This window comes from Saprolegnia parasitica (assembly GCF_000151545.1).
Source record: "Saprolegnia parasitica CBS 223.65 unplaced genomic scaffold supercont2.113, whole genome shotgun sequence".
NCBI lineage: Eukaryota > Oomycota > Saprolegniomycetes > Saprolegniales > Saprolegniaceae > Saprolegnia > Saprolegnia parasitica.
Genome location: NW_012156507.1, coordinates 88450 through 101906, shown reverse-complemented (window position 1 = coordinate 101906; position 13457 = coordinate 88450). Strand labels below are relative to the sequence as shown.

The window sequence follows — 13457 nt, the reverse complement described above, 5'->3', positions numbered from 1 at the left end:
CACCGGGTGCAAGCGCCGGTTCCACCTGCCGACGCGCGACGACCCGACGATCGCAGCGACTGTCGCGGACGCCGAAGTCGTCGAGAAGAGAAAGCTCGAGGCCGTGACATCGGAGCTCGTCGCGCTCCAACAAGCCAATGTCTCGGGCAAAGTGTACTCGGCTTTTCGGGATCAGCTCGGCACAATTGAAGCCAGCTTGGTCGCTGCCCGCGCCAAGGTCGTCGAGTTCGATGCGTTTCATAAGCGCTAACACACGCTCGCGGGTTTTTACGCTCTGAGACTCGACAAGCAACTTCAACCTGAGCGTGCGAGGAGGCTTCACATAGGATGCCACATCCATCCGGCGGCGCGCGCAGCTGACCAGCGACACCTCCCTTCCAATATATAGTATGCAGCCTATATCATGCAGGCTTCGGCGCCGCCCAAGGCTTCCGCTGCTTGACAAAGCCGCGTCCAAAATTTTCGCTGTGGAAATTACATTTCCCGCGTGTCTGGCCTTCCAGCCTATGCGCGCTGCTTCTGGAAAGTGACCAGTTTGTGTCAGGCACGTGCGACGTGGCGCCAATCCTGGCTCACAGCATTGTAATACCAGCTTGTGATTGGTCCGTCGTGTCAAACGGTGCTGGACATGACTGGTGACCCGAGCTATCGATGCAGATTGCATGTGAAATTTCGGGTTGAAGAAACGAACGGCAAATGTGTGCGCCCTCTACAAACGCCCTTGGATTACGCACCTCACTTTTTAATTAGCCAGCATGAACACATTTCACCCGTACCACCGCTTTATGAGCGACGCCGCCATCAACCAAGCCAAGATTGAGCGCGGTCGCAGCAAGACCAGCGAGAAGCGCGCATCCAACCGCGACGGCGCTAGTAGCGACCAAGGTGATTGCGACGACGATCTCGGCCGTGGCGTGAACAATCACTCGGCCTCCAGCCTCTCGAACCGCGACTCGACCGACAGTTTCACGTCCAAATGATATGTCGAACCCTATCGCAATATTTACTATCAATATTTAAAAGCTTGCCACGTCATGCCACATCGTTGCTTGATGCACGCTTTGTTCCGTCCTACCGGTACACGACTCAAAGCAGCATGATCCGGCGTTGAAGCGCGGTTGCACATCCCTGTTTGTTGCTCCTCTCGACTGTAGTAGCTGCCGCTCTATATACACTCGCAATTCGCGATGGTTTCCTCGATTCTCCTTCGAGTGCTTCCAACCAGTGTGTTGTAGGAAGCCCACCACCAGTGGTTCAGCACATCCTTTTGGGGCTCGTTCACAGGCTGACGTGCGCCGTGGCTCGTATGGCTCAGATGGCCTGACCTTGCGAGACAGAGATGATGGTGGGTGGACTTGAAGCTCTGCGAGTTGACGGCCTTTCCACTACTCCACGAGTGTAGAATGGACACGAAGGTGAATTTCTCTGAGCTTTCTTGCGCAGCGATGTGGCGTCAATTACTCCCATCGCACGTACGCGCGTGAAACTGAGATTGCGGGTACAGGTGGGATCGCTCGTCTTCTTTAAAGAAGGTTCTTCATTTTCGAATTTGCCACTCGCGGCCCAGAACGACCATGAACACGTTCCATCCACACCACCGCTTCATGAGTGACGCGACGATGGCGCATGCCCGCATTGCGCGCTCACTCAGCAAGACCGAAGACTCGAAGGACGGAAAGAAAGCCGCAGGCGACGACGGACCGCGCGACGCCAACCTCTCGGGCTCGAGTATTTCCAACCGCGTCTCTGGCGATAGCGTCGCGAGCACCGCGTCCAAGTGATTTTGATGCCTCGCTCGGACCTAATTCTATTTATATTAGCACGCCCATACTGATACATGTGTGTCTATCGTTGACTTTTGATGCGGGTGTTGTTGATCTTCTTGAGGAACGGCCTCTGGAATCTGCTGATTCGATCCACCTGCCCCACGTGGCATGCTGCAAGAAAATGACACGCGACAGAGACCCTGACAGTGGAGTGGAGTCAGATCCGCGTGATTGCTCAACTGTAGGTAAAAACGCGGAGCGGCGCACGCAAGCGACGTGCCTATTGCATGTAAATGCGTCCCATTTGCCGATCAACGAGGAATATCCGTGCTACATTTTTAAATATTTTTCAGGCGAATGTACTAGCACCGTTGACATGGCGCTTTGACCCAGCCATGGTAGGACGGACATAATGGTATTGCAGTCTATTTCTCCATAGCTAGTATACCGGTACTGCTTTTTAATACCACGATGGCAAGATTTGGACCTACTAGTACATCGGTGCAATTTTAAATTATTTACTAGTACATCACATGTGGGACCATGGACTCGATTGCGGCGGATGAGATTGGGGTATAATCCGTACACGAAGCAAAGAGCCGAGGTTCGGATGTGTGATTGTCGCTGCCTGCTGAGCTCGCAGTTGCAGTGATTGCTGCAACCCATGCAACGGAACGCAGAGTGCGTTGTGCTTCGTGCGATTTAAATTATTTCAATGGGTGACGCATACCTGTCCCGTCACTTGTGGACGCGAGGACACCAAAATAAAGAACGTACCAGACGATGCGAGATTGGTGATGGCCACGACCAGACACGGTCTCAGTCACACGGCCACTGAATTTCGTGTCGCCTGCACACAGTGTGAAATATTTTAGCGTCGTAAAGTTAAGTTGACAGCGATTACTGCCACGAATAAGCTCGTCCGCGGGGGAATAGATATGGATATGTGGGACTGGGTCAGCCGTCGCTTCAGGTGTAGCCGCTTTTCTGGTTCATTTACCAATTGGCTCGGCCAAGCACACTACATCATCATGAACACATTCCATCCTTACCGCCAGTACATGAGCAACGCCCCTCTGGTCCAAGCCAAAATCGACCGCGCGCGTGCGAGTGCCTCCGACAAGAGTACAAAGAAGGACATCATCAACGACGACAGTGACGACAGTGTTCGGGGCGTCAACTTGTCTGGCTCGAGCATCTCCAACCGCGGCTCGATCCAGAGCGGTGTGAGCACGTCGTCGAGCTAACCAGTGTCCGTCAGCGAACGTCTATTTATCAAAAGTCAACCTATTTTTCACTTGAATAAGCTGATCCACCTTATCGCGCTTGTTCCCTGTATTACATTCCTACGATTTGAAGACTCTTGAGAGGCATCGCGTCACGGAGCACCAGTGTACTAGTATGGGAACGCGCCGTGTAACCTCGATTCCACTTCCGTCTGAGGTATCGAAGTCCGCCTGCTTGTGGGCCAAAGACATATTAACGATGTGGTCGAGAGACTTGGATGGCGAGCTTGATGTTGAGTCCAAACGCTTCGAGGCTACGGCTCCGAATTAGAGATAGAAGAATCACTGGCATAGCATCAAGGCTCATGATCAAGGCCATTTTTATCGTCGTTGCGGTACTACCAACGGACGCGGTGGAGATGTCTGGCTAGCGATGCTGAATAAGATTGGGAGGGACAGGATTTCTCTACGACGATATCGCCATGCCGTACTCGGTCCATAAGTCGTCTGTTCGTGCCCTCTGGCCGATCTTACGTGCTTGCGTCTGGTAATGTATTTGGCTCGAACGCAACAATCGTGTCTTCCGCTCGAAGCTGACGCAACTTCCCGCTGCCGCGCTAGCGATCCGGGCAGCTACTATCGCAAGACTGCACGTCCGGCAATTGGCTCTTCGCGCTGTGGTGCCATCTCTTGACGCGTCTGTGGCCGCTTTCCGCGACGACCCTTGGTGTGCACGCTACCTGGTCCCTCGCACAATCTCGAATCAAGACCACTAACGCTCCTCGATGACGCACCGGCCAATCCTCACGAGCGCATTAGGAAGTCCACCATATCTCTATAATTGCATGTAATATAACTCAGTTCTTCAACAACAGGATTGCGTGGCAGCGCCTCGGCTTCTATAAATAGGTTCGTCGTCGAGCACGGCCGTTGGCGCCAAATCGGGAAATCAAAGGTCCTCGTGAAACCACCTCATCAGGCTGCGACCCCGATGTCAATCATCTGGATTCGGTGTGAACCAGCGCTAAACTTGCGCGCACTCCATGCCGGAGCGGTGGTGGTTTCTCCACTGAACATACCGTACGGATTATCTAAAGTTTCGAAAACGAAATCTGCGTCCACTCGCTCAGTTGCATAGCTTTCTTTAAACTTGAGCAAGCAAATGTATATAGGCATTTGTGCAGTGTATGCACACCGCAATTTGCAGTGTGTGCTGGCGCAAGCTGAAGCAGCTCCCGGTTCCTTTCAAGAACAGTAGCATTTCCTCGGTGAAGCACATATCTATCAACCACTGGTGACGTGTACAGCACCACAAGATAAATCGTTCAAGAGTAAATCACTTGCGAGCACCAAGGATATACCCTTGCGAGCACCAACCAGCACCTGTCCTTATGTTCAGAAGATTGTATATTCGGTCGCTGGACCAGCAGTGCCGCTCGGAATCCTGTGGTCGACAAAGACGTCTCTCTCGTGGCAGCTCTCGTGGGAACAATAATCGTTTAAGAAGCATCGCGGCGCAACATCGCGTTCATTTTGCGTGATCCAATTGTGATCCATGCCAAGTAGATCATCAACGGGTGCGGTTGTAATCCAATGGCTGGAGCGGCTCCGGAATGGGTCTCGGCCCACCGTCGGATAATAATTGCACTATCCAGTAGCACTTGAAGTAACACCGCCAATTACTTGCATTGATAACCGTCCGCGATCACTTGCTCGGTCATGAATGGACGTAACAAGGGAATCCGTACGTAGCGTCGCACCCACGTCCTCACGTGGCGCAGTGCAAAGCCACGGCGTCGCGACCAATAATGCGAGGCCGATTGCGCATCCTACTTTCTGTTTACGCACCGGTATCGGCTCTTTGTCAAAGCGACCCGAGATCGCTTTTGTCGTGGCCGAGATGCTCGTTGAAGCTAGTAGCCATCCCTTTCTCCCGCGGAATATACGCTCCGGCCTCCAAGTATCTAATGCCAGCGCCGTGCCTCGTTGAAGGCGACAGTGTCGACTCTGAAAACGCATGTCACGCGCCCGCACCGCCGTCGGTCACAGGAAAGTGCAATTATTCAAAGAGAGAGGTTTCCGGATACGCACGGCCAGCATGCCACCCGATGGAGCGGTTTTTAATGTCACTGGAACAATGTAGCAGGTCGCGTGACCCGTTTTGGATATAAATACTGGTTTATCCGGATACGGCCTTTCATGCAGCGTCGCGATGGACTTTTTGATTTGGCCTCCACCGAGCATTGAGCAGCATGGCCAGCAAGTCCTCCAAGCAGTGGACGACCGCCAAGATCTTGTCCTATGGCGTTGGCAACGTCCTCAACGACATGTGCGCGTCCTCGTGGTTTAGCTACCTCCTCGTCTTCCTCAACGACGTGGCGAAACTCAGCCCCGTCGATGGCGCGATCGTGATGTTCTCGGGCCAAATCGCAGACGGCATTGCGACGCCACTCGTCGGCGTGCTCTCGGACCGCTCGACGGGGTTTCCTTCCATTGGCTTTGGCCGCCGCAAGACGTGGAACGCTGGCGGCTGCGTGCTCGTCATGCTTTGCTTCTTCTTTGTCTTTGGCGCATGTCTGCCACGCTGGTTTACCGACGCACCGTCGTCGACGGTGCTCGTGCTCTACTATTGCACGGCTGCGAGTCTCTTCAACGTCGGGTGGGCGGCTGTCCAAGTGTCGCACATGGCCATGGTGCCCGAGCTCTCTTCCAATGACAATATCCGCGTCATCCTCAACAGCGTCCGGTATGCGTTCACGATCCTCTCCAACGTCATGGTCTTCATCGCGTTCTTCTTCCTCTTGCACGACGTCTCGCCGTACAACGTGCCCGACCAGCTCAAGTTTACGCTGCTGACGATCTTCACGATGGTCGTTGGCGGTCTCTGCACATTCTACTTTCTCATTGGCACGGAAGAAAAGTGCGGCCCGACCACTGTCGCCGAGATCCAATCGCTGCGTGCGCGCCGCAACAGCCCCGCGGTGCTGGACCACGGCCATCGCGGCCCGGCCGATATGCCGTTTGAGGCCGACCTCACGCCGATGACACCCGTGTTTGCGACCGCACCGCCATGACGTGGAAGTGCTGGTTTAAAGTGTGCATGTTCTACGAAGTCGGCATGGTCTACATGTGCACGCGCCTCAGCGTCAACGTGACCCAAGTCTACATTCCGTTCTTCCTCACGATCTCGCTGCACATGAACGCTGCGTCCATGGCGATCGTACCGCTGCTCGTCTACCTCTCGGGCTTTGTTGCGACGTTTGGCATGCGCTACATGAACGACCGCATGGGCCGCGAAGGCACGTTCGCCTTTGGCACCGGTCTCATGGTCCTCTCGCTCGTTGCGTGCTGGTACCTCACGGTCGAGACGTCGCATTGGATCTACCCGCTCTCGACAATGCTCGGCTTTGGCCAAAGCGTCGTCATGGTCACGAGCGTCTGTCTCGAGGGCGACCTCGTCGGCGACCAGAATGAGTCGGGCGCGTTCGTGTACGGCGCGATGAGCTTCACCGACAAGATCTCCAACGGCATTGCCGTGCTTCTTATCCAGAACGCGCGCCAGGCGCTCACGAACGATGCGCTCGCGGACGCGTACTTTGTGCGCCAGATCTACTGCCTCGTGCCCGGCCTTGCCGTCGTCCTCGGCGCCATCACGCTCTACTGGATGCGCTACGGTAGCGGCACGCTCAACCTCAAGCCGCGCCGCCAGAGCGTCCACGAAGGCTCGCAGCTACTGCACGAAGAAGGCAGCTACGGGACGGCCCACGTCTAGTTGGTCTAGTAGTAATACAGCTGCATCTTTGTTAGACGTACCGGTATGCGAGGCGTGCATGCGATCGGCAGCGTCAAAATGGGAACGATCCCGTGGTGCAATCTCGAATTTTCTACGCACCGGATGGCGTGCCACGTCATCCGGAAACAATGCAGACCTGTGTTATAACAGTCTACTGTAACTCTAGCAAGGATCGTTTTGAAGCAGTCTACCAGGAGGGCAGGAGGTGTACAATGTACGAATACGTGCATTGTATGTATGTTGTAGCTTGGTAGATTCTAAGCACGGCCCACGACTATTTGCCGCGACGAGGTCTACAGCGATCATCCACCCACACGTGACATGTTATGACTTCTGGATTTGTGTGTTATAACATGCTCTGTACAACGTGTCGTTAAACCGAGGGAGCGAGGGCGCGGATGATATTGGCCATCACAACCTCAACGCAATGGCCACGAAGAAGACAGACGCCAACGACTACTCGCGCTTCGACAAGATCTCGGACGCCGACGAGGCGCCGGGCGCAGACTGCCGCAACTGCGGCACGACAGGTGCCAAGCTCAAGTGCTCTGTCTGCAAGAAGGCCACGTACTGCCACCGCGCGTGCCAAACCAGCGACTGGTCCTACCACAAGCGCATTTGCAAAAAACCCGAGGAGCCCAAGAAGCCGACTCCGTCCAAGCCTACGGCGGCATCGTCGACGACCACTGCTGCCACATCGACGACCAAGGCGGTGACAACGACGACATCCGCGGCCAAGGCCAAGCCGGCCAAGACCGAAGTTGTTGTCGAAGACGAATCAATCGAAAACGCCAAGGGCTACAAGAACGGGCTTCCGTACTTCCATCGCGAGCAGTCAGAGCACGAGAAGGCGCTCATTGGCGACATTGCGCCAAAGAAGATTGAAGAGGTCGAAGTGGTGGCACCGGCGCACGATGGGTCGGCGTGGAACACGGCCGGCACCTTTGAGCAGCGCGACTTTACCAAGTGGGCCAAGGTACAATTGCGTCTGCACTCCGCTTCCGTGTCCAACTCGCTATATAGGGTCGCCTCGAAGAGCTCCTCGCGAGCGTCGAAGTCCTGCACTCGAGCACGACGATCCGAACCAAGCCCGTGAAGGACCTCAAGGGCGACGCCTCCGTGTGCGTCATCCGCGGCAAGAAGCGGTACGACTTTTAATGGTCTACTTCCGCGTGCTCAAAGCGTTTAGGTTTCTCTTTGACTTTGAGTTTACGCTCGAGTGGGAGGCGGTCGGGCTGAACGCCAAGGGGAAGCTCAAGTGCCACGACATTGGCAACGACGGCGACTACGAGATCCAGTGCTCTTACGACAAGAAGCCATCGGACACCATCGAGGCCCAGGCTGTCCACGCCGCCGTCACGAGCAAGACGTCTGGCCTCCACTACGCCGTCGCGCAAAAGATCGGCCAGTTCTCGACCGACTTTCAGGCCTTGTAGATTGATGCAACAAAGTACGTGTTAGACAAAGTCTGTGGCTACATGGCAACGCACGACCGGAACAGACGGTAACGTAAGGTGGACAATGAAGCCGACACCATCGAGATGGCTTAAGCGTGGACACTGCGAGTGTGGGGCGAGGGAAAGACTCGCAGCTGTAGACGTTGCGACGTCAACTAAGGGACATCCTGGTTCCAAGCATGGCTACATCCAGGAGGCAGCCGGCTCACGGCAGCACTTACCATACTCCTCTAGCGGCGCTTGCGTGCGCCAGATAAGTGCAAGGTTGGAGCGCCTGCGTTGACCAATCAGCGGCGCCCGGACCTTGAACTTGGGTAGGGGGCCCCTCTAAAAGAGTCGTGCGGTGATCTTGACGCATTTGAAAAGCACTCGTCCGACGCCAATGCTTCGCTCTCTGACCCGGCGCCGCCTCCATGCGCCGCTCGCCCGCCACAGCACGCGCGCCATGCACCAGCTCAAGATGAGCCCCGAAGTTGAAGCTGCGCTCCGTGACGGCAAGCCCATCGTCGCGCTCGAGTCGACGATCATTAGTCATGGCATGCCGTTCCCGCAGAACTTTGAGATGGCAACCAAGGTCGAGGCCATCGTGCGCGAGCACGGCGCGTGTCCCGCGACAATCGCGATCCTCAATGGCGAGATCTGCGTCGGCCTCGCCAAGAGCCAGCTGCACACGCTGGCGTCGCTCGGCGCCAAGGCCACCAAGTGCTCGACGCGCGACATTGCGTCTGTTGTCGCCTCCAACGGCACGGGCGCGACGACCGTCTCGAGTACCATGTATGAATCTTCTTCCTTGGATCGTCGCAAGCAGCCTTGTTTTGCGTAGGCGCATTGCACATGCGGCCTGCATCGACGTGTTTGTGACGGGCGGGATTGGCGGCGTCCACCGCTTCTGCGAAGACACCCTCGGTGCGACGATGCTCATTCGTACTGTACTGATGTTCGCGCACTATGATAGACATCTCGACCGACTTGATGGAGCTGTCCCGGACGCCGGTCGCTGTCATTTGCGCCGGTGTCAAGTCGATCCTCGACATCCCCAAGACCCTTGAATTTCTCGAGACAAACGTACGACGTCTGCTATTTACGCATGGCGAGCACATCAAGTTCCTAGGCGGTGCCAGTCGTGGGCTATGGCACCAGCGAATTTCCGGCCTTTTTCACGACGACAAGCGGCTCCAAGGCGCACGTCCGTCTCGATACGCCCGAATCCGTCGCCAAACTCATTGCGACGAGCAAGAACCTGCGCCTTCCGAACGGGTTTGTAGTTGCCGTGCCCAACCCGGCGCCCGCGGACGCCGACGTCATTACGCACGCGATCGAGTCGGGCCTCGCGCAGGCCAAGGAAAACAACATCACGGGCAACGCCGTCACGCCCTTCCTTCTCAAGCGCATCAACGGTACGATACACAAGCGCACAGTAGCTCATTTCGATGTCTAGAGCTCACCAAGGGCGAGTCGCTCACGTCCAATATTGCGCTCGTTGAGCACAACGCCGTGATTGGCGCCAAGGTACTCGACTGTCATCTTTCTACGATTCAAGAGCGTCTCGCGCAGATTGCCGTGGCGCTCAAGGCGAGCGCGACGCCGTCGTCCTCGCATGCAGTCGACTCGGACGTGGTTGTTGTCGGCGGTACGGTGCTCGACATCATTTCGCGTCCGTCGGACCAGTTTGTGCATGGCACGTCCAACATTGGCCACACCAAGCAAACGTGGGGGGTAAGTAGACGCCTTCAAAGACTCAATAGCGTTCTTTTTGCTCAATTGTGTTTCTTAGGCGTCGGGCGCAACATCGCCGAGTGTCTCCACCGCCTCAACGTCGCCACGCTCCTCGTTTCGAACGTGGGCCAGGACGCTGCGGGCGCGAGTCTCCTCCAGCAGCTGCAGGCCATTGGCATGAGCACCGCCGGCATTGCAACGCCACCCGCCCACGCGACGGCCACGTACTGCGCGATGCTCAACGGGGCTGGGAACCTCGAGGTTGCAATCGCAGACATGTCGATCGCCGAAGCCATGGATGGCCTCGTACGCTACGCTACAAGACCCGAAGAGAATATCATTTGGCTGATTAGGACCTAGCGACGTGGACGTCGCCGTCGACCAAGGCCGTCGTCTTTGACGGCAACCTCTCGACAGCGACGATGGCCAAGGTCGCTGCGGCGAACGTGCCGCTGCTGTGGTTTGAGCCGACGTCGGTCGAGAAGGCGCGCCGGGTTGTCCACGCCGGCGCGCTCCCCCGTGTCCACGCAATCTCGCCCAACTCGGACGAGCTCGCGGCCATGGCGCGTGCGCTGGTCGACGACGAAGGGTTCTCGCAGTGGACGACAGTCGATGCTGCGTTCAGTGTGCAAAAAGGCCAGCGCCACATCCCGCTTGTTGATGGCATCGTCACGGACCTCCTCACAGGTGCTTCGTCGGGCGTCGTGGGATGCAAATGACATGCTCTATTAGTTGCCAAGGTCATGCACTCGGAGAAGAAGAAGCCGGTGCACGTGCTCGTGACGTTGGGCAAGGACGGTGCCGTCGTTGCGACGACGGACACGGTGCGCCAGCTGCCGCCGGGTGGTGTCCACTACGGCAGCTGCCTCTCGCCACCGCTCTCGATTGTATACCTCCCGGGGACTCCCAAGAGTGTGTGGAACTGTACCGGTGCCGGTGCGTTGACCATTCTGGCGTCTGTCTTTCAAGCTCAGCATGGTGTGTAGGCGACAGCTTTGTGGGCGGCACGATCTATGGGATGCTCAAGGGTCACGATGTTGTGCAGAGCGCACATATGGGCATGGTACACCGTGTTCTGCATCGACTGATTGTACTGATAGTGTGTTTGTGCTTAGATGGCAGCGCGGAAGAGCCTCGACTCGGACTTGCCCATTCACCCCGAGCTCGCGCCTCATGTCCTGCAGGGTTAGGGCTCCTCGACGGAAAGTGTTTGGGGGAGAGATACCCTAGACTAATATCAGGGAAACATTCTCACAAACGCTTGAAATGAATCATTCTGTCGATATATCGATCCAACGATACCACGAAAGTCGGCCTCTGCTTCGAAGCGTGGCTCGAAAACGTCGAGCAATAGTAGTCACTTTCATTCTTCGCTTGCCCCTCCTCGGTGCGTTCTCGTTCCCCGTATCCACGTTATGTAGCTTGTTAGTGCATGAAGCTTCAGTATTTCCAGACGTGTTTAAGTAGTGCAGGCTATTATAGTGAGTGAATTTATGCCAACGTTCGAGTATTTCTAGAGTACGTGGCTGTGTGCAATAAGAAAACATGTGCCCAGCACGGAAGAGCTTCGCGAATCGACGGTCCATGGCATCTGCGAGGCCTCGTCCATCCATTCCAACACATGGCGTCGGGCAAAGTGCTGTACAGGGGGCTGCGGGAATATCGATAAAACAATCTTTTTAATTTTCCAATTTATTATTGCTTGCTTTATATTTATATTGGATGTCTGTCAACATCGATCAGTAATTGGCTGGACAACGGCCGGCCTAAATGCATACAGTCTTAGTGCGATAAAACCACAAGTGTGAATGTCTTGACTATAGTACTCGTGGCTAATGGCATCAGATACACACCGGCGGTCCTGCACCGTCAAGCAAAACGAATAATGAAGGGCTAGGAGCTGCTCTCAGCACGAATCACATGTTTTTTAGCATAATGGGTGACAAGCGCACTATCTCTATCATCTTGCGCAATGTGTGGCCTATGGATGTCGCCAGAGGAGTACGGACGGCAGCACTGGCACCATCTGCCTTCAAGCCTCGTATCCGGAAATCGATATACAAATATCGATACGTTTCGAAAGCAAACCGTCAAGTTTCGACGCATGCTTGTGATCGATATTTCGAAAGGTCAAACTTCAAACACCGATAGCACTCTCAAAACAATCCTGAGTGATGATTGGACGACGAAACCTTGCTCTACATGCCGAGACCTTTCCAGTGATCTAATCAGATGCCTTGAACTCCGAATAGTCATCAAGATACTGACCATACAAAAACGATATTTCGCCGAAAAGTGATTAGTTTCGTTTTTTGATTGGCCAAAATGAAAGTCTTCCAGATGTGGCACGGAGTGACGTCCGACGAAATTTGGTAGTCCAAGCCAATGACTATCAAGTTTCGCTGTCGGCTTGGCCGCGAATGCTCGCAGTGACGAGAGTTCGTCGATTAAAGTTTTAGGTTTCGAAACCTTTCGAAAGATGTGTCGAAACCTCGTTCGAATGCTTTCGAAAGCGTTCGAAAGATGTAGTAACGCTTTATCCGTAATATCATTTTTTATTATTCCTTTAAAATGACACATAGATTTTGTATTGCATACGTATTTTTATTATAATAATCGGTCTGCGTCTGGCCCTGCGTGGTCCGATTGCTACAAGCTCATTCATCGATTTACCATGTTGGCGACACGTGACCTAAGGGTTATCCATCGTGGCGCGTTGCGATGAAGTCTTCGAGATGGCAACGTGCCGTTGGACTCCATTTGCTTCTCGTTTTTACTTCCTCGACGCTTTAATAGCCTACTAGTACAATGTGTCATCCGCTTTGGCTCGACCTGGCCTTCTGTCACATCAATCTAGTTCCACTCTGTTTCAAAGCGCTTGTTAACGTTATAAAGTGCCATATTTTTATGAGTTTCGATAAATATCGAATTTCCCGCAGGCCCCAGTAGTGTAGTTGCCGGTCCCCAAGCTATATTAACTCATCACCGGCGCCACTTCGGAAAGGCCACTCACTAAACTCAAACTCAACAGGGCTTCAACTGTCGGTTAGGAAAAAGAAGAGGTTGTCTTCCTCCTTGATCGCAGCGAAAAACGGCAAGAGCTTGCGCAAGGGACACCAAGCACTCCATGTACTTACATGAGCCAAACACAGCTACTGGTGCGATAGTCATAGGTACCAGGTACATGGACTGAGAGTGGCGTAATGCACATACATATGGGCCATCAAGGGCCTTGGGCCCCGGTAGTAGACTCTGCATACGACAGTATCAACCTACACAGTCGTTCCTGTGGTATGCTTGGATGGGCGGACTAGCCAATATGAGCTCTAAGAATGCATGACCCAGTGCTAGCTTGTAGGAGTTCCTTGTCGAAACACTGGCATCGCTCGAGATCTGGCTCACGGAAAAAGCGACCGGTATCCGGATGTTATTTGTCGGTTAGAAGAGACGCAAAGTGGAGTCAGTGTGCGTGGTCCCAGCGGTTTCTCAAAAGCGAAGT

The 13457-nt window shown here is 54.6% G+C and overlaps 4 protein-coding genes across 4 annotated transcripts; all 4 read left to right on the top strand.

The window, feature by feature from the left end:
• Positions 1-13: 13 nt before the first annotated feature.
• SPRG_14108 (hypothetical protein) lies at positions 14-250 on the top strand (the record flags this gene model as incomplete). The annotated part of the gene is made up of 1 exon (XM_012353064.1): positions 14-250. A coding segment is annotated over one exon (237 nt), but the record flags the coding sequence as incomplete, so codon positions are not given.
• A 4994-nt stretch (positions 251-5244) lies between these two features.
• Positions 5245-6764, top strand: SPRG_14106 (hypothetical protein; the record flags this gene model as incomplete). The annotated part of the gene is made up of 2 exons (XM_012353063.1): positions 5245-6042; positions 6075-6764. 2 exons carry the CDS (start codon positions 5245-5247, stop codon positions 6762-6764), a joined length of 1488 nt encoding a protein of 495 aa, XP_012208453.1.
• A 437-nt stretch (positions 6765-7201) lies between these two features.
• SPRG_14105 (hypothetical protein) lies at positions 7202-8251 on the top strand. The gene is made up of 3 exons (XM_012353062.1): positions 7202-7761; positions 7809-7930; positions 7975-8251. The coding sequence occupies exons 1-3, from the start codon at positions 7213-7215 to the stop codon at positions 8219-8221; spliced, it is 918 nt and encodes a 305-aa protein (XP_012208452.1). The 5' UTR covers positions 7202-7212; the 3' UTR covers positions 8222-8251.
• A 329-nt stretch (positions 8252-8580) lies between these two features.
• On the top strand, positions 8581-11263 carry SPRG_14104 (hypothetical protein). Its single transcript, XM_012353061.1, has 11 exons — positions 8581-9016; positions 9066-9148; positions 9198-9307; positions 9354-9639; positions 9681-9751; positions 9797-9962; positions 10017-10264; positions 10312-10645; positions 10691-10894; positions 10945-11021; positions 11074-11263. The coding sequence occupies exons 1-11, from the start codon at positions 8625-8627 to the stop codon at positions 11146-11148; spliced, it is 2046 nt and encodes a 681-aa protein (XP_012208451.1). The 5' UTR covers positions 8581-8624; the 3' UTR covers positions 11149-11263.
• The last annotated feature ends 2194 nt before the right edge of the window (positions 11264-13457 follow it).